We start from the raw sequence: 21,722 nt of genomic DNA, 5'->3' as shown, positions 1-21,722 counted from the left end.
GCAGAGTTGGGGGCAGGATGGCACAGGGTAGGATTGGGGTGTATTGACATAGCTGAGGTGGACGATGGCACAGGGTGGGATTGGGGTGCAGCAGCAGAGCTGGGTGTTTTCCAGCCCCCCCACATTGAAGATGCTGCATCTGTTCAGTACATTTCTAAGGAAATTACTTGCGGGAGAAGACCTGCCGCTCCGAGCTGGCTCCATCACAGGGGAGGGGAAAGCAGCCATTCCACAAGCCCAGCACTGCCGATGCAGGGTTCTGGATCACACCCAGACTGCTTGGTCCTCTAGAACCGATGAGCAAATCCCCCCCACCGCTCAGTTCCCCATTCCATTGCTGCATTGTGATACAATAGAGGGTGTGAGTCGGAGATCAGAAGGTCACTCAAACATCTAATCTGAGCTGCATAACACAGGCCACAGGATTTCCCTGAACTGATTCATGCATCACATCCGATACCGGTAGCTGAACTAGAACATACATTTTAAGAAACATCCAACTTTGATTTGAAGATTTCCAGTGACAGAGAAGCCACCACGACCCTTGGTAAATTGTACCAGGAGTTAATTACCCTCAGTGTTCAAAATTAGCATCTGATTTCCAGTCTGAATTTGGCTAGCTTCAAAAGCCAGCCAATGGATTGTGTTTGTCTTTGTCTCCTAGATTGAAAAGGCCAGTATCTTCTGTTTGACTTTTGGTGCCAGTAACTGTATGATCTCATTTTGAATTGTTTTTCCAAGGTAGTGGTGTGTGTACATTTCTTGGGTGGTGACTCTTCTTAGATGCTCCTGGAGTACAGTATCAAACTCAGCCATCAGCTCCACAATTTTAAGGAAGTTTCCATTGTTTAGCACATACAGCTGATCTGAAGTGCCATGCAGTGCTAGGTTTTGGGTAGTAAGCAGTCTCACAATGCCAATGAGCCTTTTCAGAACATTTTGCCAGTAAAGAGACTCTGATGCAATCTTCTCTTGATGCTGATCATCTATGGTGGCCTTTAACCTTAGTCTCATCTCAAGCTCTTTCCACCTATGGAATGCTCTCTGGTGATTTGCTGCCTTCTCATGGCATGCCAGATTTCTATCCAGATTTTTCCAGTCCTTTGTTCCGGTAGAACCCAATGTGGCTAGAACATTAGACTGGAAGAGTTTGCAACCAAAACAGTATGCAGCATTCTGGGTTTTTGAGTACATAAGCCATGGCCTCTCCACTTTGTCACCATTGGGGATTTCACGTCAACAATGTGTTGGATGGAAACTTCTATTTTCATTGTCTTTGAGGAACATGAATTTTTCACTTGCTGTGGCCCATGCAGTACAAGGAAGTCCCTCGGCTACTGCTCAAGTGGGTCCACAGTCCTGGATCATCTAGACTTAAGGAACTAAACGCAGCAGCAGCTGTTATATGCGCCTCCACCACACTCTTCTCTGATCTACACTTTTCTTCAGGACTGTGCATGGTTACATCCATTTGAGATGGAGATATGGATGCTGCAGTAGCTGCCAGGTCACCTGCACTCTGACTAACTGGAAGATCAGGCATCTCCTCACCACTCACATCCTCACTGGGGCCGGAGGGCTCACCGTGAACATTTGTGTCTATGTATCTCAGGAGAGCTCCTTCCTGCTTAGAGAGAAAAGCTTCCTTTGCTTTCTTTCTTTTTCTGAATGCTGCCCCAGAGGGGCGTTTTCTTCTTTCACTCATGACTGCTGTTCTGTGCCAGCTATAGTGGCTCTCAACACTCAATTGAAGGGGACAAATAAGCAGGCTGGTAGCAGGGCCTGAGTGAGGGAAGATATCAGTGTCTTAAGGGTCTAACTGGCTCCTACTACTTCAGCTGACTGCCTGTTCTCCTCAAGTGGGTTCAGGGAAGCAGCAGGAAACAGGAAGCTCCCTGAGAAGCTGGTGTTAATCAGTCCAGGCTCCTGGGGGTGCTAGAGAGGTACATAAGAGGCTCCTCCTCCTCTCTCTCCCTGCAGCTCCTGCTGCTTTCTGTTATTCCCTTTTCTCCTGCCTGCCTGTTATGTCTCTTGTGCCCTCCTTCCTCCAGCACAGCACTCCACCATCTCTGTGCATCTAGAGCAGAGAGAATACAGATGCACCAGCAGCAGACACAATTTTCTACACTCTGGGTCCTAGTGGCGCCCCCAACAGTCTGGCACCTGAGGTGGCTGCCTCAGTTTGTCTCATGGTAAGGGCAGCCCTGACTTTAGTCTGATCAGGGACCATAGGGGGCATAGATCAGCATACCTTGAGGAGACTGAAATCAATGCAGGGGATGGGTTCTAGTCCCACAAACCAAATATCAAGGGAAACAAAGTGGGGGAATGGCCAGATCCCTCAAACTGACCCAGTGTTACCCGAGGGCAGGGGAATAGAAAATATGGGTAACGAACCACCAGTCTTAAGAAGGTCCCAGAGGGCTAGTAAGGGTGTACCGCCTGTTAAACTTAGAGATGCCCGATACTGGTTCTATGTAGTGTTTTAATGAATATTAGCACGTATCGTATAAAGAAGTGGACATGGAACGTTAAATATGTTCAATGTTCTTTTGTTAATTGTTAATGTTTTTTATATAACACGATGCTGATGAATATTGTTGGTATGGGACCTGGATGTGCTGGTGTGAACATTCTGGCTGTGGCAGAATTGTAGCAAAGGGGAATGTAAGAGGACTGTTGGCCCCTTACTGCAACTTTGTGGGGTTTTTTGGTTGGCTAGCTCCGAGTACCAAAAGAAAGGGGAAGGGCCGATGAGAAATCAAGACCCTGAGACTGATAGTCCCCAGGGCCAATGGAGAGAGGCCAACTAGGGTGACCAGATGTCCCGATTTTATAGGGACAGTCCCGATTTTGGGGTCTTTTTCTTATATAGGCTCCTATTACCTCCCAGCCCCGTCCCGATTTTTCACACTTGCTGTCTGGTCACCTTAAGGCCAACGCACAAGGTCAGCCTGATTGACAGAGCAGACAGGCCAATGAGGGAGTCAAGAGCACGGGGTTCCCCACCTCTGTGTGAGCTGGAGCTTCCTGGGCAGAGCAGGGCAGAGCTAAGGAGAGAGCAGCAGCCGGGGCCGGAGGAGCAGCAGCAGCGCTGAGGCAGAGAGGAGCTGGAGCTGAGGCTGGAGCAGTCCGAAGCCGGGTGCTATGAGCAGCTGGGGAACGCGAGGGGGAACCCTGGGCAGCGGGCCCAGTGCAGGGAGACGCCCCCAGCCAAGCGGTATGGCAGGCTGGACTCGAAGGGGGATCGTAACCCTGACAGGGTGGGGGTGACGCTGGAAAGAAGGGTCCTGCCACCTAGAGCCTGAGGGCGTGTGGCCACCGCCAAAGCAAGTGTCCGACCTGCGGCGTCCCTGCAGCAGAGCCAGGCCTGGGCAGGAGGCCTGGGACGTGTGAGGAACAGACTGCCCTTACAGAGATGCTGGTTGTGATGTGCCTGTGCCACAGAGCGGGATGACGTGTTTTCCTTTAACCTTTCCCATTTTTTAAAATTGGTTGTTGTTTAATAAATTGCATTTGCTTTGAACTATATGCAATGATCAGTGGGTCAGGGAAGCATCCAGTGCGGAGAGAGCACCCCGGAGTGGAGACACCCTAGCCTCTGTCCTAGTGACCACGACAAGGTTGGGGGTCGAGCCCCCCAGGAATCCTGGGCCCAGCCTTGTTGGGGTTACGCGGACTCTGCCACACAGGAGCGGAAGGAAAGTCCTCGAGGTCAGGCAGGCCTCTGCATAAAGGGAGAGGGAGCGAGGACTCAGATCCTTTCGCTAGCCAGGAAAAGTTCCTCACAATAGCAGGATCCACATCTCCTAGACCTGACCCTTAATCACAAGTCCATCCTTCCCTGCCTTGCAGTATCATTCACGTCTGAATAAAGCAACACTACAAATGCGTGTTCTCCTTTAAACACCCCAGCTCTTTGCCTCTGTACCTGCTCACCCTGGGCAACGACCCTGCTCTCTGATAACACGAAATACAGCAGTAGTAGCTCCAGTAAATTACACACACATACATCTTGGGCTCCGGAGTACTACAGCCGAGTGGGGACACCTGTCGCACAGCTGGCCTGCTCCCGCTCCTTGGAGCAAGAGCTGCCTCCTGGCAAGGAGCCGTGCAGCGTTTCTCTCCTCCCTGGCTCAGATGCAGCTTGATTTTAAACAGCATCAGAGCAGGCGGCCAGGAGATGTTAGCGTTAGCCCGAACGAGGCAACCCTTAACACTGTGTGGATTCCATCTGGCCGAAGCAGCGTGGCTTTAAACAGCCCACAGCGGCCACAAGATCAATTGGCTCCTGGCTCCAGCATGGCCCTGCCCCTGCCAAAATCAAGGAGAGGGCTGAAAAAGGGATTGGATTTGGGATGGAGCACTAGGCCGGCTTGCCTCTCGTGTGTGCCATCCAATTACCGCTCCTCCCCAGCACTGGCATCGCTTCCTCGAGGCAGGGCGTGGAGCAAGAGCCTTTATACAGCTCCCTTCATCCAAACGCACCCCCCAGCACTTTGCTTCTTCACGTCAACTGCAGGGGGAATTCAGAGAACGTCTTCAGCAAAAACTGGATCTTGGGCAGGATACCAGGGTTAATATCCCCACAAAGGGTCAGGAGCTGGGGTTCTAGGTCTTATTCCAAATACCAGCCCCCGCTTTGTCCCCTGTGTCGTCAGTCACACCTGATCAGAGTGAGTATAGAACACTACCAGACCATAACGACAGGACCAGAACCTCAGCCCAGCCCAGCTCCACTGCCTTCAATTCAATGATCCGGTTATGGGTCAAATCTTCAGCTGGAAGTCGAGCCAGTGCCACTGGCTTGAGGTCAGCTGCAGCAAGGGACACTGGCTGAGGAACGGGCCATAGAGTGTTTTGCACCCATTCTGCACAGATAGATGTAAGTGGCAGTACAGGGTGCAGGGCGGTGGAAAAAGCAGCCCAGCACGTGCAGTAACACAGCTCCCTGGACGCTGGTTTACTACTAACATGCTGCGGCACTTGGCTTTCCACTTAAAGGTTCCCCACCCTAACCCTTGAACAGAGCCTGCTTAGCTCAGTGGTTTGAGCATTGGCTGCTAAACCCAGAGTTGTGAGTTCAATCCTTGAGGGGGCCAGTTCGGGATCTAGGGCAAAATCAGTACTTGGTCCTGCTAGTGAAGGCAGGGGGCTGGACTTGACTTGATGACCTTTCAAGGTCCCTTCCAGCTCTATGAGATAGGTATATCTCCATATTAAAAAAAAAAAAAAAGACGGCAAGAGAAACCAAAGCCACATGTGGACTGTAACAGGGGGTAAGCATAGACAAACCCTAATGCTCCCTTGTGTGTACACACACTGGTAGCTGCCTCATGCCCTGGGCTCCCTCTAACCCATAGAACAGCTCATCAGCCCCCTCCCATAATACTCCAGCCTGACAAATTGCACACCACCATCACTGTGATTCATGCAGTCGCTGAGATTGTGAAGGGGGGGATGAGCCATAAATCCATGTGGTATCTTCACTCCCTTTTTAGTGATGCTGTGATCACCCATTCAGGCGCTGCGGATGTCTCCTAGATGCTTTCTCCAGTTTGGGGGACTTTGTAACATTCCTGCCCGAGGCTGGGTGCTGAGCAGCAGCGATAGATCGATATCTGCTGTTGGTTTTAGCTTGTCCAAAATGAAAGATCAGGAACCGAGAATCCTTCAAAATAGAGACGAGGCACATAGCACAGTCTGATGGCACCAATGCCCTAGTGACAAGGGCACCAGGGCCAGGAACTATGTTTCTAGAGCTGCCGGCCTTTGCTTTCTGAGCAGCCTCTCACGTTTTCTGGGTTGGGAGGTAATCAATATGCTCAAGGGGCTGGTTATTAAAGATGAAAGACTTTATTTGACGTCAGCATTAAAATATGTATTTAAAAGACAATTCCCCTTTCAAAATCACAATCCCCACAAGAATCCTTCGCGCACTACATCTTTAAAGTGCTGTACAAACACCAACTAATTAATCCGAACAACCATGGGATGGAGGCATTCAGCACCCCAGCGCCCACACACGCGCACCTCCAAAATGCCAACACTACACACACATCCCAGGGCAGAATCTCAGCTGGAGTGAAGCGGGAAAGCTCCGCTGACTACAATGGCATTATGCCGGTTGACACCAGCTGAGGTTGCAGATTAAAGCCACCAACCCCCGATATGTACCTAGGAACACAGCCTCATTCACATAAGCAACCACAGAGTTTCAGGTCAGAAGGGACCACCAGATCATCTGTCTGATCTCCTATCCCAGGCCACTAAACACCACCCAAGACACACACCAAGCCCTGCAACCGAATTAGACCAAAGTATTACAGCCCTCAGGAGACTGAAGTATTGTGTGCCACAGGCAGAGAACAGGAGGGACCAAGTTGCATCAATGCCTGAGGCCCCTTTGTGACAGGATGCCCCCATTTTAGGCTCTGTTGCCTTGGCGCACTGTCCTTTTGGAAGAGAAGACCAATGCATTTGGACCTCCATGGGTTGCCTTGAGAGACCTCCTAGGAACCAGCGAGACTTGGTCCTCCAGCAGCTAGAAAAGCTGGGAGCAGGCAGAGGCCAATCAAATACATGCCCTGCCTCAGGTGTGTCTGGGACATTTTCCAACACACCTGTGAATGCACACCCACTTGCTGCTTAGAACGTTTGCAATGCTAACGCTGTCATGCCTCCAAGGCACTACTGTCCGGCCCAGTGGTGAACTGAGCCTCCTGCTCGTAGGCTAAACTCTATAGATTTTATAAACTCTCCCACTCCCCGCTCCCACTTGTCTGTTTCGTCCACCTGTTGTGTCCTGTCTGATGTCTTCTTCTTTCCACTGTTTGTACAGCACCTAGCACAAGTGGGGCCTGATCCTTCCTTAGAGCTTGTATGCACTGTGGGGATATAAATACTAGCAAAGAAAAGGCTCCACACTTGTGTAAAAGACACACACACCACACTCCAACTCGTTCACATCTTCGCATAAGCACAACCATGTGCATGCCAACAGCTCTGAACACACACAGCCCTGCCCTTGAACACACACCTACACGCAAAACACAACTCTCCTGCTACACAAACAGGAGCAAAGTCAGACCCCCCCCAACCACCCACTGACACATACGCCTCACCCAGTCCGGAACGCCTGCCCAGCACCACTACTCACAGGGCAGAATTATAAGTAGTGAAGGTCACCTTGGACTTCCCACCTCAACTGTGCTACGTTCACTGCAGCGACTAGCCATGTGCTGGGAGGAGATGGTGAAAAATGAACACCCCAAGCCTTCCTGTGATGGTCGCCATCAGCGTTCCTGTCTTGAGAGCCACAGGCAATCTCGCCAGCCACTGCACCACCTGTATCACACTAATCAAGGCATCCGTCATCCAGGCCATGTTTATTACTGAGGTGACGCTGCTGCAGGGCCCCAGCTGAGCCAGCTTGCTCTGCCTTGAACTTGTCTCATTCTCCTTTATTACTGAGTGGTGTCTCTCCTGTCCCGTGCTGCACAATCCTCCATCATCTCCAACTAAACAGCAGAGCTCTGTGAAAGCCCCGTGGCATCGTGCAGTCCATTAGGTGAGAGGCTAGGATGCCAGCATCAGGCTGGTTTCCATTTTAATTGCCAGGGACAGAGTGTGCATTAAATCCAGCTTGATTGAATCATTAAGAGTCTGCTTGTCCCTGCTCAGTTATCAGAGAGACAGCTGCTGTGGGAGTCAGACAGGCTGCACAGGTGCCTGTGCACCAGCCGTGGGGCCAGTGGGAAGGGAACGCCGCCTGAAGAGGCTGACTTGGAAATGTTTGGGACGGCACAGGGCTGTATGCAACCCATGCTCGGAGAGTGGCTGACTGAGCAGAGACCCCCCGTCCCCTCGTCCAGCCTGCCGCCTCATCCTTGCTCCGTGCTGGGCTCCCTTTGGAAGGGCAGCGCCCCAGCTGCTCGGTTCTCAGCGTCCCTTCCCGAAACAATGGTAACTCTCTGGTGACGTAGGTTTTGCGTTCTCCCTTCCAGTCTTAAGGCTCTCCGAATTACCGGTATTTGTTATCTGTACTGCGGCAGCGCTGAGAGGGCCCACATGGAGATCAGGGCCCCACTGTGCTAGGAGCTGTACATCCACATAACGAGAAGAGAGACAGACCCTGCCCCAAAGAGCTTGCAGTCTAGCCAGACAGGCCACCCACTCACATTGGGGCGTGCCAGCAGGGTCTGTCACTGCCGAATCTTTATGGGAGGCCGCGCCGCCTCTCCAGCAGCACTACCTTTGGGGTGAGGCACTAGTGCCCAGCCTACCCAGATGGCACCATGATTGGCAATAAGCCCCTGGTGGCCTGCACACTTCTCTGCTGCCAGGCAGCAGTTGCCGTGCAAAGAGGCTTCTGTGGGAATGATCTGTCTCACCAGCCTGTGCGTGGAAGCAGCAGTGAAGGTCAGGATTCAGGACCAGGGCTCGGTACCGTCCTCCTCAGGCTGGCACAGAGTCACAGATTCCAAGGCCAGAAGGGAGCCCCGCGATCTTTTGGTCTGATCTCCAGCACAGAACTCTAGAAGCCATGGAAGCCCTGTGGCGGAGCGCCTCCTGCTGATCTGTAGCAAGCCCTGCAGGGTGACCACCGTTGGGACTCTGGAGCAGAGGTTTTCAAACTTATTTGATTGCGCCCCTCCTGCTTTATGTCTGCAGCTGTTTACGTCCCTGAAGTACATATACCGCTGCTCAGCTGTGAAGGCAGACTTCTGTCAGCAGGGAGTCTATCACCAGGAGGCAGGGGAAGTAACTCAGGCCTGCCTGGACTAGAGTTCATTGGCAAAGACTGTCCCACTGCTGGTGACCCCGATGCAGCGCGACCGGGGCTAGCAGGAGTGGGAGTCCTGTCTACACAAGGGCTTGCACGGTTTCCTCCCCCAGAGGAGCTTGTTTGGGTTAGCCAGGGTGGGGAGGTTTTGCCACTTAAATACAAGTGTAGATTAGGGTGACCAGATAGCAAGTGTGAAAAACTGGGACGGGGGTGGAAATTGGGACGGGGGTGGGAGGTTAATAGGCACCTATATAAGACAAAGCCTCGAAGATTGGGACTGTCCCTATAAAACTGGGACATCTGGGGCTCTGAGGACTGTCCTGGAGAAACCACCAAGCTTTGTGCGCATTGCATCCGTGATCTCAGATGCTGTCCCTTTTATTTCTGATGAGGCTTGGCATTTCTGGGGCACTGCACAAAGCACATCACAAAAACTAAGTAAGCCTGACCACCCTCTGAGAGGCGGGAGTTATCCTCCCCAGCTTACAGAGGAGACACCAAGAAGGTAAGGGTCTTTCTCGGGGCCAAATGGCTAGTCAGTGGCGGAGCTGGGATTAGAACTGGGGGTCCTAACTTCCCCTGCCACATGTCCTTTTCTGAGACTAGAGAAGAAGCAGGAGCAAGACTTTCTAGAAAAGGCACCTTCGAACTCATTGGACCTGCTCTCGGGGGCGTGGGTGTGGGTGTGTCCTTGAGACCTGCCTGCTCATGGCCAAGACACCCTGGATTCTGTTCTGCCTAGCGCCTCGCCAACCACACTGTCAGCTAACTTCTGATGGGGGCTCTTCATTCCAGGGGGTGAGATCAGAGGCAGCCTGGCTGGATTTTTCACATCTAAGGTGGGCTGGTAGGGCTCAGAAAAACCATTTTTGGTTTTTGGGCTGGGGAACGGAGCCATCTTGATCTGGAGTCACCGGGCCAGATCCTGATCTCAGTTCCACCAGTGTACGTCCGGAGCCACGGCAGGGAAGGCTAGCAGGATCTGGCCCATTAAAAGATACTGCAAAGTTTCAGCTTCCTAATATCATTTCTAAAGAGGTGCCAGATTGTGCAACTGTTACTCATGATGGGGAGCATTTACCCAGCCAAGCAGCTCTGAAGTCCGGACAGGGACAGCTCACCACCATGAGCAAGAGCAGTGCAATCTGCACTTGGCATTCTTGTCTGGGCTTTCTGCTCTCATTAAGAGCTTTACTGCTCCGCGGTACCGTCCATTTATAGGCACGGTGATTAGTTTACATTACCCATGCCCAGATCATCAAATAATGACTCACTTCCCTATCTGGCACAGGACTGACCTTCCTTGTGTCCTGTGGATTAAAGTTAAGCTGGACAAGTTAATATGGATTCTTGTCATGGGCACACAGGTCCCCCTCCTTCTGCTGAAGTCAATGTGAACCTTGCCCAGCAAGGGCCCCAGGTGCCGTAACGTATGGTATGTGTGGGGGGAGGTTTGCTGCACTTACAGATTGTACCAGGACGTCTCCCACTTTCTGCTTCTCATGCCAGTTCTGCACACAGTTGTGGACCTGCTCCAGGAATTGCTCGTGGTGCTCCAGCAACTCGGGGATCTGATCGAATATCTCGTCCACCAAGGCCGGGTCGCAGAGGATCGAGTTTTCTGGTTGCTTCAGGGGCTTCATGTAACCCTACAAAAATAATAAGAACAAAAAAAATATCAAAACATCCTATCGGCAGAGCCAAGAACAGGATGGAGTCTAAGGGCATCTACGCTCCTCAAGCTACTCTGTGGGGTTCATCAAACTAGTGTGGACTAAAAAAATCACTGCCCCACTGTAATTAAAACCCATTCCTGCCCCCCAAGAGTGAGTCATAGCAAAGGGAAGCACCTGTGCCTCAGTTTCCCCACCTGTAAATGGGATAATTATTACTCATCTATGCAGAGTATTCTGCGATCCTTACTGGAAAGGTTATAAGGTGGTTTTTAACAGCGGCATGTCTCAGCTGGTTTGCCACCCCAGCCGTTTACAAATTTAATCTATCAAGTGAGAGCCACATTCCCGTAAAAATCTCCCCTCGCCGTTCCATGGCTGTAACCTAGCCAGAATTTCCAACACAACCCAATGATGGCACTTGCTGACAAGAGACTCCATGTAAACTAGCCAGAGACAAAGTACAAAGGAAATGTGCTCAGAGTTTATGGGCTTCGTAGTCACTCAGTCCAGGGATACTAATGAAACAAGTAACTGTGCCATGGAACAAATGAAATGCTCTTGTGGTTTAGCCCACCACTCCCCTTTCCCACCCCGGGGAAGTGACGGAATCAATGTGGTGCTGTTTACAACAGTCCAACTGGCGAGAGTTTGGGATGGCTGCATGGCGCGCTGCTCCTGCCTGGTTCATTTGGAGGTACCGCAGTCCAGCATCTGTGGCCTACTCTGATGGCCGCTCAGTGCTGCACATGTAGGGCCTGATCCTGAGATATCACTGGGGGCTGAGGGCACGCTGCACCTTACAGGATCAGGCCCTCACATGGCCCTGCCCCTGCTGAAATCCATGGAAGTCTTGCCATTGAATATATACCTATCTCATAGAACTGGAAGGGACCCCGAAAAGTCATTGAGTCCAGTCCTCTGCCTTCACAGTAGGACCAAGTACTGTCCCTCACAGATTTTTGCCCCAGATCCCTAAATTGTCCCCTCAAGGATTGAACTCACAACCCTGGGTTTAGCAGGCCAGTGCTCAAACCACTGAGCTATCTCTCCCCTACCCAATCAATGGTAGCGGGATGTAGGTATTCAGGAAAGCCTTGTAGTCAATGGGAGATGCAGCCTGGAGTGCCGCAGCTCTCAGGATCTGCCCTACAGGGTAAAGGCACTTACCCCATCCACACAGCCTTGGGGTATGTCTACAGGGCAATGTAAGCCTCGGCTTAGTGGAACTTCAGTCAGTGGACGCTGGGTTAGAGAACCCAGGGCTTGAGCATCTACACTAACTGTCAACCCTAGGTCAAGAATTTTCTAACCCAGACCCAAAACCGGGGCTCCGGCCTCCGTACTGCGATACGCAGGCTTGAGTCCAACCAACCATCTCCCAGACTTCCTAGCGCTCTCCCGAAATGTGGCCTTTCTAGCCCTTGGTTCGTGGTGCAGTGTAGGAAAACTTGACGGTACACCAAATTGGATTGTCCAGAGGGCAAAGAAATTTGGCCCGTGGGATACTTTTGGTGGAGTCCCAAAGCATGAGTCTACTGGGGCTGTGTTTGCACCGCAAAGCAACAGGGCTTAAACCCTGGGTCCTGGCTTAACTCAGGCTCAGACCCTCACTCCCATGGGGCCTCGGACTCTGGGTTAGTGTGATTTGTGTGTAGACAGAAACGGGATTAGGCCTGAGCTTGAGTTCGAACCCTGGGTTTACATGGCAGCGTAGACATCCCCTTACAGACTAAGGCCTGGATCACAAGTCTTTCCACTGACTGGTGTGGGCTGTGGATCAGGCCCTAAGCTGGACAAGACAACGGATGGAGCAGCAGGTGAGCGGACTATTGGCGTGAGGAGGACAGGGCGGGAAGGAGAGGGGGTGGATGCCTGGCTCAGGGGTCAGCAGGGCAGAAGTTCAAAGCCGGCAGTGGGAGGGCAGTCAGATGAGAGGATTGTGGGGTGTGGAGGGGTAGGGGAGGTGCTGAGAGCAAAGATGGTGGCAGGGAGACGATGGTGAAGAGCTTGTTGGGTCTTGTCACAGCTCCTCACCTCGGGAGCCAGGCTGAGGGCAGTTCCTTGAGGCCGGGGACACTGACTCTCTGTGCTGTACAGCACCAAGCACATTACCCATGCTCACCAAATAAACCACCTCCTCAAAAATCTGATCTCCCGCATACACTTTGGGGGGAGGGGGACTGTGAATCCCAGACCGGAACCCGAATCCCAGTTTCAAGATGGCAGCCTCTCCTACCTCCCTGACGAGCCGAACCAGAACTCCACATCGCCACACCCCCAAACCTAGCGGCGGGTTTGAAATCCAGACTCAAACCCAGCTCCAGGTTTTGCAGCTTGGCTCGAACCTCTAGTTCAGAGAGGTGGCCGGTCTGGCAGCGGACACCAGCAGGACTTCTCATGTATACCATTGTAAATCACCAATAACGTCCCCGAAGTCAACGGAGGTATACAGAGTAAGAGCAAGTCTCCAGGGAGCTGGGGTGGGATGGTGAGGGGGAACTGTACTTGGGGTGACTGGCCCAGCCTGCCACCTGTGCTGCTATGGCGACACTTCTGGTTTTAGCCTCTTTGCTCGATCCAAGTGAGTGCACATCCCTGAGCTGGAAATCACACCTCCAGCTCCGGTACAGACAGACCCAGGAACTGGTGTAACTGCAAGGAGTGGCAGGCCCGTGTTATTCAGTTCTCCACCCCACTGAGCGCCACCAAGAAATAACAATGGAATTACAGCCAAAGGTAGACTTGTGGACTGTACCAACGTTAAGGATGGCGAGTCCTATTTGTCGAGGTCCCAGCTGAGATCAGGGCCCCAGTGTGCTAGGCGCTGTACATACACAGAACGAGAGACAGGCCCTGCTCTAAGAGCTTACAGGACGGACAAGTGGTGAGGGGGAAACTGAGGCACGGAGCGGTCAAGTGACTTGCTGATGGTCACACGGTGAGTGGGACAGTCAGGAATAGAAGCCAGGCGTCCTGAGTTCCTGGCTAGTGCCCTACCTCTCTGGATGGCTAGCTGCACAGACAGGCACGCCCTGCAACCCCCAAAGACACAAAAAGCTGGTGGACTCCTCAGCTGTTCCCGCTCCCACCACCTCAAAACACAGCCATCTGCAGCGCTGGAAGACGTTTTAATTCACTTTGTGGGAATGGAAGTGCGGGGTGGGGGGAGGGGACAGCTTGCTCCTTCATTACATGTTCCATCTCCTGCACCAGTCATGCCTGGGGGCGGTGTGCTTTGCTGGGCTGCATACATGAATAAGACAAGCACATTTCCAGGAACTTCACCGCGTGAATTCAAGGACTCTAAATGCTATTAGCCACCCTGTCCTTCAAGCCAACCAAGTGCCCGCTCCCTTAGCTTCTGTCATTTTCCATGGTGGATGACTGCTGCCAGGTGCTGCTGAGATGGAATCTTGCATCATTACGCTGCACCAACGGGACGGGCGGTCCAGTGTGTGAGCTCAAGGTTGCAGGCAGGGCACCCCGAGGGGAAACTCATATGGCACAAAGTCATGGCAGCACCGTGGAAATCGGCTTGTGCTGCCCTGGCCCTAGCCAGCAGCCCACTGACTGCGCAGTTCAGTGGTACTTAGCCCTAACCCCAGAGATCATCCCTCTGTCCTCCAGCTGCAGGAAGGTGGGGGATTCGCTGTGGTTTCCTGATCCCAAGAGCCGTTTTGCACCAGCTCCAGAGGGTTAGAGAGGCTCCAAGACTTTTCCAGCTGCTCTCAGGGAGCCATCTGGATGCTGGGCATAGCCAGAGTAAAGCAGGCTATGCCATGTTCCCTCTCATTTTTCCCACCCATGTGCGGAATGAATTTTGTTATGTGCACCAATATGGAGGTGATGGGTGACACCTTCATATTGGTACACATAACAAAATTCATGTGGTGGGGATGGGGCCAAGTGGTTAGGAGTGTGGGAGGGGGCTCAGGGCTAGGGCAGAGGGTTGGTGTGCAGGGGTGTGAGGGCTCCGGCTGGGGGTGCGGGCTCTGGGGTGGGGCCGGGGAGGAGGGGCTCAGGGCTGGAGCAGAGGAGTGGGGTGCAGGGGTGTGAAGGCTTTGGCTGGGGGTGCGGGCTCTGGGGTGGGGCCAGGGAGGAGAGGCTCAGGACTGGGGCAGAGGAGTGGGATGCAGGGGTGTAAGGGCTCCGGCTGGGGGTGCAGGCTCTGGGGTGGGGCCGGGGAGGAGGGGTTTGGAGTGGAGGAGGATGCTCCGGGGCTATAGCGGGGAGAGAGGGCTCCCCCCAGCGCTCTCTCCCCACCACGGGAGCTCTGGGGCTGGAGCTACAGGATAGGTGCCCCTCCCCCTGCCCCAGCAGGTTCGGGTTGGGGGAGGGTTGCTACGGGGTTGGGCCGCTGCTGGGTCTAGGCCGCTCTGGGGCGGGGGCGGGCCTTGCCGCCCTGGCTGCGACTGGGTCCAGGCCACTCTGGGGCTGGCCCAGGCTGTGGCTGGGCCCGATCCGGCTGACCCTCCCTGACCTGGCAGGTCCCCACTCCAGGCTGGTTCACTGAGCGCCTGCGTGGCGCTAATTAGGCTGCTGGGCGGCCACGCGGCCATGCAGCTTACAGGGAATGTAGGCTACAGCAATGCCTACTCCCCACCCTCTGCCAGAGGTGCTGTGGGAGGGTAGCAAGAAGCCAGCCAGGCTGGTTCTATGCCAGCCTGTTTCTGTCCTCGTTGTGGTGCAAAGTGAGCAGAGCAGGGGGCCAAGGTTTTGACCAGTGGGTTAAAATCATTGTTTAACAGGGCAGGCACAAAAATAACGTGGGAGCACTGGTGCCACTTAATCACCACCTACGTGCCCACAGACTGGGTACTGGGCGTCTTTTTGCATTATAAGAGCGCAGGTGCCAAGCAGGAGGCTGGGCTGAGGGGCCTTGCACAATCAGGACCCCGGAGCGGATTCTGCCCTCTCTTCCATGATATTCTATTTTGGTTCTTTTCCACCACTGCAGCCCCTGAGCGCTCTCGGATGCGTGTGGGTGATGCTCACTGACGTCAGAGGAAGTTGTGCTGGTGCATCTGGGGACAGAGCTGGGCCCTTATTGCTCAAGCGACCAAGCCGCAAAATCCACGTCCTGCATCAGCCCCAGTGAAAGGATTCAGGAGTTACGCTTCCCATGGAAACACAATGCTGCAAACATTCGCTACCAGACATAATGCTAACTGCCACCCTGCTGAGCCAGATGGTCCTGTGTTAGGGCACTGGAGTAGGACTCAAAAGACGTGAGCCTGCAACAGACTTGCTATATGATCTGGGCAAACCTCTTATCTGGGACCTCGGAAAACAGGCCTTTCCTCACTTATTCCAGGCCATTTGCCTCAGGGTTGATCCCCAAGTTGGAATGTTTCAGCCCCAAAGAGCAAAGTCTTCGGAAAGTTATGAGCGACTGAAAGCCGGGGGCTTGCAACGAGAGGCCGGGGGTGACCTGAGCTGTGCTGCTTGCTGCCAAGCGGAGGCCAGGATTCTATCTAGGGAGGCCAATTCCGGCAGAGCATTCCAAACGCCCGGTGGAATGAGGATGACCTTGGGTGCTTCTACTCACTCAGCGGCCAGCTGGCCTCAGACCCGGTGACATTTCCCCTTTGTATACATGACTAGATGACATGCAGATCACACAGTTTAGATTATTGGCACAGTTCTCCACTTCACAGGGAGATGGGACCGATGTAGGGCTCTGGGGTGGGGTTCATTTAAAAGGTTAGACTGCAGTGGGGCTTCTAATGCCGCACAAGGGACATGAAACACGAGAAATCCCCCCCTTTATTGGGGGGTTTAGAATAAAGCTGTTTTCAGTCATTCTGGGACGAGCTTCAGGATACAAGGCGTTAGCCAGAGAACACACTTTTCATCTGGATTTACCCAGAAATAAGTTCCACTGACTTTAAAACCAAATGGTCTCAGACTAACATCTCTCATTTGCCATAATCACTGGGGTTGAGTTAACACACAGGGGGGAATGGAGTGTGTTTAGGGGTTAGAGCAAGAGGCCGGCAGCCAGAATTCCTGAGTTTCATTCCTGGCTGTGACACTGCTTTGCTGTTTGACCCTTTGCCAAGTCACTTAACCTCTTATTCCCCCATTTATACAATGAGGATTTTTTTTATACCTATCCCATAGAACTGGAAGGGACCCTGAAAGATCATCAAGTCCAGCCCCCTGCCTTCACTAGCAGGACCAAGTACTAATTCTGCCCCAGATCCCTAAGTGGCCCCCTCAAGGATTGAACTCACAACCCTGGGTTTAGCAGGCCAATGCTCAAACCACTGAGCTATCCCTCACCCACATCATAATAGCCATGATCTCAGAGAGCTTCTCAAACATTCATTAACTGAGCCTTCCAGGATCTTTGCAAGGAAGGTTAAGGGGTGAAAACTGCTACCTCTCCTCCTGGTGAGGGATAGACATTGGGCATCCATGCTTAGACTGTGGGAGTGATCAGCTGCCTTCACGAGGTGTTGGCTCCCCTGTGAGCTGCAATGGGAGCAGATGGGGTTCCCCCCAACGGGTTCATTCTTCCTGCATAAATCTGGGAGCCATTGCTCTTGTGCGTGGAGCTTTTCTCCAGGCACCTCCCAGGTTCAGTGTGTCTAGGGAGCTGTTGGGAGGAGGAGGCATGGACTCTACTTCATCCGACCCAGCCGGTGCCGTCAATGACCTTCCCCAGTGCTTGAGGCGTGGATGTCAACTACCTAGCTGAAGGCCCGTTGGATAAAAGCGCGATGGTGTTGGTAGGCTGGGGGAACCAACCAGAAGTCGTCATGAAGGTGACATCAGCACGTTTGATTGAAGGGGTGTGTCCATCATTTGGCATGAGATTTCACAGCGGGGGGGGGCAGGGCACTGCCACACTGCCAGCTGGTGTCACATGATCACATGGCAGCTGCATCTTGCCTGAAACCTGCAGTCTGGTTCTTTTGCCTGGGGCCCTTGCCAGCGTGGTCAGTAGCTTTGCCATCTGCTGCCAGGCTCTCTAGGCACGGCTGCCCGTGCCGAGTGCTTGTTAGGTGGTGAAATGACACCAGTGCTCGGTCTGAAGCAGCCTGAATCTGGTGACCGTCCAAGTATGTTGCAAGGCCCATCGACTTGCCCGGGCATTTGAGCAGGAAGGGGCGCAATGGGACAGGATATGGCGTGACTGCAGGCCTGGTAGGAGATGGTTGATTCGATCTCTGTGGCTGGTCATGTAATGATGGTTCAGATGACAGTGACACCTAGAGGTCCCAATCAGGGATCAGAACCGCGTTGTGCTAGGTGTTGTACACACCCATCCCGGCCCTGAAGAACGTACAAGCTTACTACAGCGTTAATGAGTGACAATATGCAAATACAATGAACAGTCGGGGGCCAGGGGTGGGGGGAAGAGGAAAACCACAATGAGACTATGTGCGGTGCTGATGTTATTTTAGTGCATTTTTTTTAACATTATGTCAAAGGGGCCGAGAGCTTGGGAGAGGCAGGCACTTTCTCCTTGTTGCGAAGGGTGAAATCCTGGCTCCATTGCAATCAATAGCAAAATGTCCACTGACTTCAGTGGGGCCAGGATCTCACCCTATAAATCCAAAGGGGGAACACAACTGTTTCGTGAGCGCACACCTGGTTTCCAGCTAAGCGCCCGTATCCAGCCTGGCAATCCCAGCAGAGAAAGAGAAAGAAATGCTCCTACTAAATGTAACTGCCTGGCCTCAGCCACGTGGCTCTAAGCAGCTTGGCCCCACAGAAAGCACCTTGTCTCAGCCTGATGGGCTGGAGCAGCTGTGATGGGAACAGTTCCTAGGCCTATTAATCATCCCCACAAAGCCAGTTCCTTTCTGAACTCTGAGCCTCTCCTCCCCTCCGCCGAGTGACCCAATGCAGGAATGCTCCCTGGGCATCATGGGATATCCTAGGGGAAGCGTTTGTGCATTGGCCCTGTCTCCCGAGAGCTTATGTTCTGCATCATGCGGTTCTCTCCTAAGCCTCAGGGCTATTTTTTTCCTGGCTCCTGTGCACCGTGGCTCCGAGGCCATTCCCTGAAAAGCAGAGACTTTCTGACTTGGGTTAGACCAAAGGGTTTTCTTTTACAAAGAAATAAATCAAAGCTGTAGCTGAACAAGCAGCAGAAAAACCATCCTGCAAGGAGCAGCCTTTCATGCCTGCCAGTCCCTGTATGCTTGGTGTCGCTGCATCGGAGTCAAATCTGTCTGCTTCATTTTTCTCTGGGAGCTGGAGGACTTTTGCTGGTCTCCCACTAAGGAGCTAGGACCTCAGGGGACAGAATCCGCCCATCTATTCACTGAGAGAGGATGTAGGGGATGGAAGATGCAAAGCCGCTGGCACTATGTTAACACACGTTGTTCGTGTACTGTCCCTCATCTCGGCTATCTATTTATACGGCCCTCATCACCGTGGTATAGGAGCACCTCCCAGTCTTTAACATTTATTCTCACCCCACCCCTCTGAGGTAGGCCAGTGCTGTTCTTCTCATTGTACAGATGGGGAACTGAGAGACGGGAGTCTTGTCTACACTAGCACTTTTGTTGGTAACACTTTTGTCGGTCAGGCTGTGAAAAAACACACCCCTGACCGACATAAGTTTCATGGACAAAAGCGCTGGTATGACAGTGCTACGTTGGTGGGAGACGCTCTCCTGCCGACATAGCTACTGTCACTTGTTTCGGGTGGTTTAATTATGCTGGAAGGAGAGCTCTCCTCCATCGGCAAAGAGCGGCTACATGGGAGACCTTACGGCGGTGCAGCTGCAGCGGTATAGCCGTGCCACTGTAAGGTCTGTAGTGTAGACAGAGCCTAAGTGACTTGCCCAAGGTCACGCAGAATGCCTGTGGCAGGACAGGAGATTGAACCCGGGACAGCCAAGTTCCAGGCAGGCACCCCAACTACTGGACCATCCTTTCCCACCTCTGTCAGGCCAGCTGTTGCTCCTTAGCTTAGATTAGTTTGAGCTCTTTGGGGCAGGAATTGTCCTGCTCTATATTTGTACAGCACCTAGCACAATGAGACCCTGATCCTCTACATGCTACTCTATTAGAAACAAAGATTAAAACAATGCTCCCTTATCCAAAACCCCCCCATCCTTCCGGGCTATTTTTATGCCTCACGAAGACTAAAAAGGGCACATGCCCAATTTCTGCTCCGTGCGCGGGTCCCTTTTAGCACTAACAGTAGCCAGCTGAGCTTCTCAAGCAGCTCACTTCTAGACCAACACAATCTGGACACAAACATCTAATCCAACTCCATGCTGCTGCAAGATCATCCCTGCTCTGGAGATGTCTCTCCCATGGGCTCCTTGATTCACTTTGTCATCATTAATATTGCACGGCAGCCCCAGCAGAGGTGGTTTATCCTGGTAATCTCCATAGGTCCCCTCCTCTGATTCAGAGACAAGGGCGACCACAGGCTACGTGAGAGATTTCTCCAAGGCCATACGTGAATGCTCCGGGGGCTCCACCTTGGCCACCTCTGTATCCTGGCTGCAGCTGGCTGGCTATAGCAGAGACTGAGTGACTTCTTAAAGCCATTGCATTCCCCAGGTCTGTGGGTACAAGTCATGGCTTAGCAGCAGTTTATGAATATGAAGCTGGATATCAGCCGCTGCACATCCTACCAGGTCACCCCCAGGTGCGGGTAGCTCTTCAAAGTCCTTTCCTTACAGAGTTCATTCAAAGGTCCCTGAGGGCAGCTGGGCCTGGGAATACACAGTTTGTTCCAAGTGGTTAATGAAGATCAGCGTAACAAAGTGCCATGTGACCCTGTCCAGGGTTATTCCGATGCGGCCCCTGCAAAGTTGAACACCTGCCGGTCTGGTGAAATCTGTCTGCATGTAGAGACATCTAACATCAAACGCTGCAGGCCCATCCCTGGAGTCCAGAGCCCCTCTGAAGAGCAGAACGTCAGCCACTGTCCGAGGAGGCAGGGCCTGAGCTGGAGCATCCTTGACTCCTCTGAGTCAGGCTGCCGGCCGCGGCACTCGCTGCTGTGATGGACTGCCTTCTCCGGTCCCTAGGCAAGGGAGCTACAGCCACACTCGTCCCGCTGGACTTCTCTGCAGCGTGCGATACTGCTGGTCCCCAAGTACCATCCCGCCTCCATAAGCCTGTGGTGGGGAATGGCTCAGCTTGTTACTCCCAGACTGAACTTAGAGGGTCATTCTGGGCCCCTCTTGCTCCAATCCCAGAGCTGTCACCTGCGGAGTCCGGCAACGTTCATGCCTCTTCCCCAGGGTATCCAACATCTAGGCAGAGCCGCTGGGAGAGCAGCGAGGGGTTAGCAGCACGCAGACCACTCCAGCTCTGCGCCTCCTTTACATCCACTTGGAGCAGCACTATCTCCCTGCTTTCTCAGTGCCTGCATGAAGATTGAGTGGCTAAAGCTAACCCCAGACAAGACAAGAGGATGTTGGCACAGGTCGCAGTGAGCACAGTACCCCAGCGCTCTGCTCTCCCTGTAGGCTCCCACCGAACATAGAGGCCAGTTCAGGGTCTCTGCCTTGACAGTCAAAGTCCTCCATGGAACTGGTCCTTGCTACCTAAGACATCACCGCTCCCAAGATGGCTATGGGCCACATTCCAGCCATGCAGCCCCAGTGACATCCTCAGCTGTACGTGAAGGCAGGATTTGGCCCTGTGCTCGCTACTGCAGCACAATGATACAGACACTGACAATCCCAGTCTAGCAAGCGGCCTGCCCAGCTTCTTTTGAGGTAGGGGAGACAGCAGGAGCATTTGCAAAAGGAAAGAGACCAGATAGTACCATACTCACTACCCTGCTTTCGGAGCCATAGCTATGCGCAGCACTGCCCTCTAGTGGATGAATACCTGCATATGATAAAAGCCCCACTACTACTGATGGCTAAAGAGCTGTGTTTTTTGGAATGGGTCTTGTGTCCCAGCCTCGATGTCCCATGTGGGACACAAGTTCCAATCTCTGCATGCAGTCCATGGGTTTGTGCGATCGATCCCCCGCTCCCCTCCCCTGCACGGGCCTCGGTGGCACGATACCTGCATCAGGGTGCGGAGGGACTCCACGTAGGACTGCTCTGTATCCAGGAGCGTCATGGTGACATGTTTCCGCATGTCCTGCAGGGAAGGAAAGAGAGATGGTGAGAACCCAGATGATGGCAAACACTCTGCAAGCAACGTGGAACTTGGAGGGCCACGGCCAAACCAGCCCCTGGGAGTCTTTGTCGCAGGCGCCTGCCCAGGAGAACTCCCTCCATGTTATTCTTTTTCAGTACCAGGCTTGCAGTCAGAGACAGC

The 21,722-nt window shown here is 53.0% G+C and overlaps 1 protein-coding gene across 1 annotated transcript in view; it reads right to left on the bottom strand.

The window, feature by feature from the left end:
- The window catches only part of ARHGEF17 (Rho guanine nucleotide exchange factor 17), a 249,539-nt gene that overhangs the window by 59,287 nt on the left and 168,530 nt on the right, over nt 1-21,722 (bottom strand). Inside the window, exons 2-3 of the mRNA XM_065423342.1 lie at nt 21,465-21,542; nt 10,255-10,437 (exon numbers count right to left, since the gene is read on the bottom strand). Coding sequence (XP_065279414.1) covers nt 10,255-10,437; nt 21,465-21,542 — 261 coding nt within the window. The remainder of the gene's footprint in view (nt 1-10,254; nt 10,438-21,464; nt 21,543-21,722) is intronic.

Source organism: Emys orbicularis, chromosome 1 (genome assembly GCF_028017835.1).
Source record: "Emys orbicularis isolate rEmyOrb1 chromosome 1, rEmyOrb1.hap1, whole genome shotgun sequence".
Taxonomy (NCBI): domain Eukaryota; kingdom Metazoa; phylum Chordata; order Testudines; family Emydidae; genus Emys; species Emys orbicularis.
Note: the sequence above shows the minus strand (reverse complement) of the source record. Positions and strands in the feature narration are given on the sequence as shown.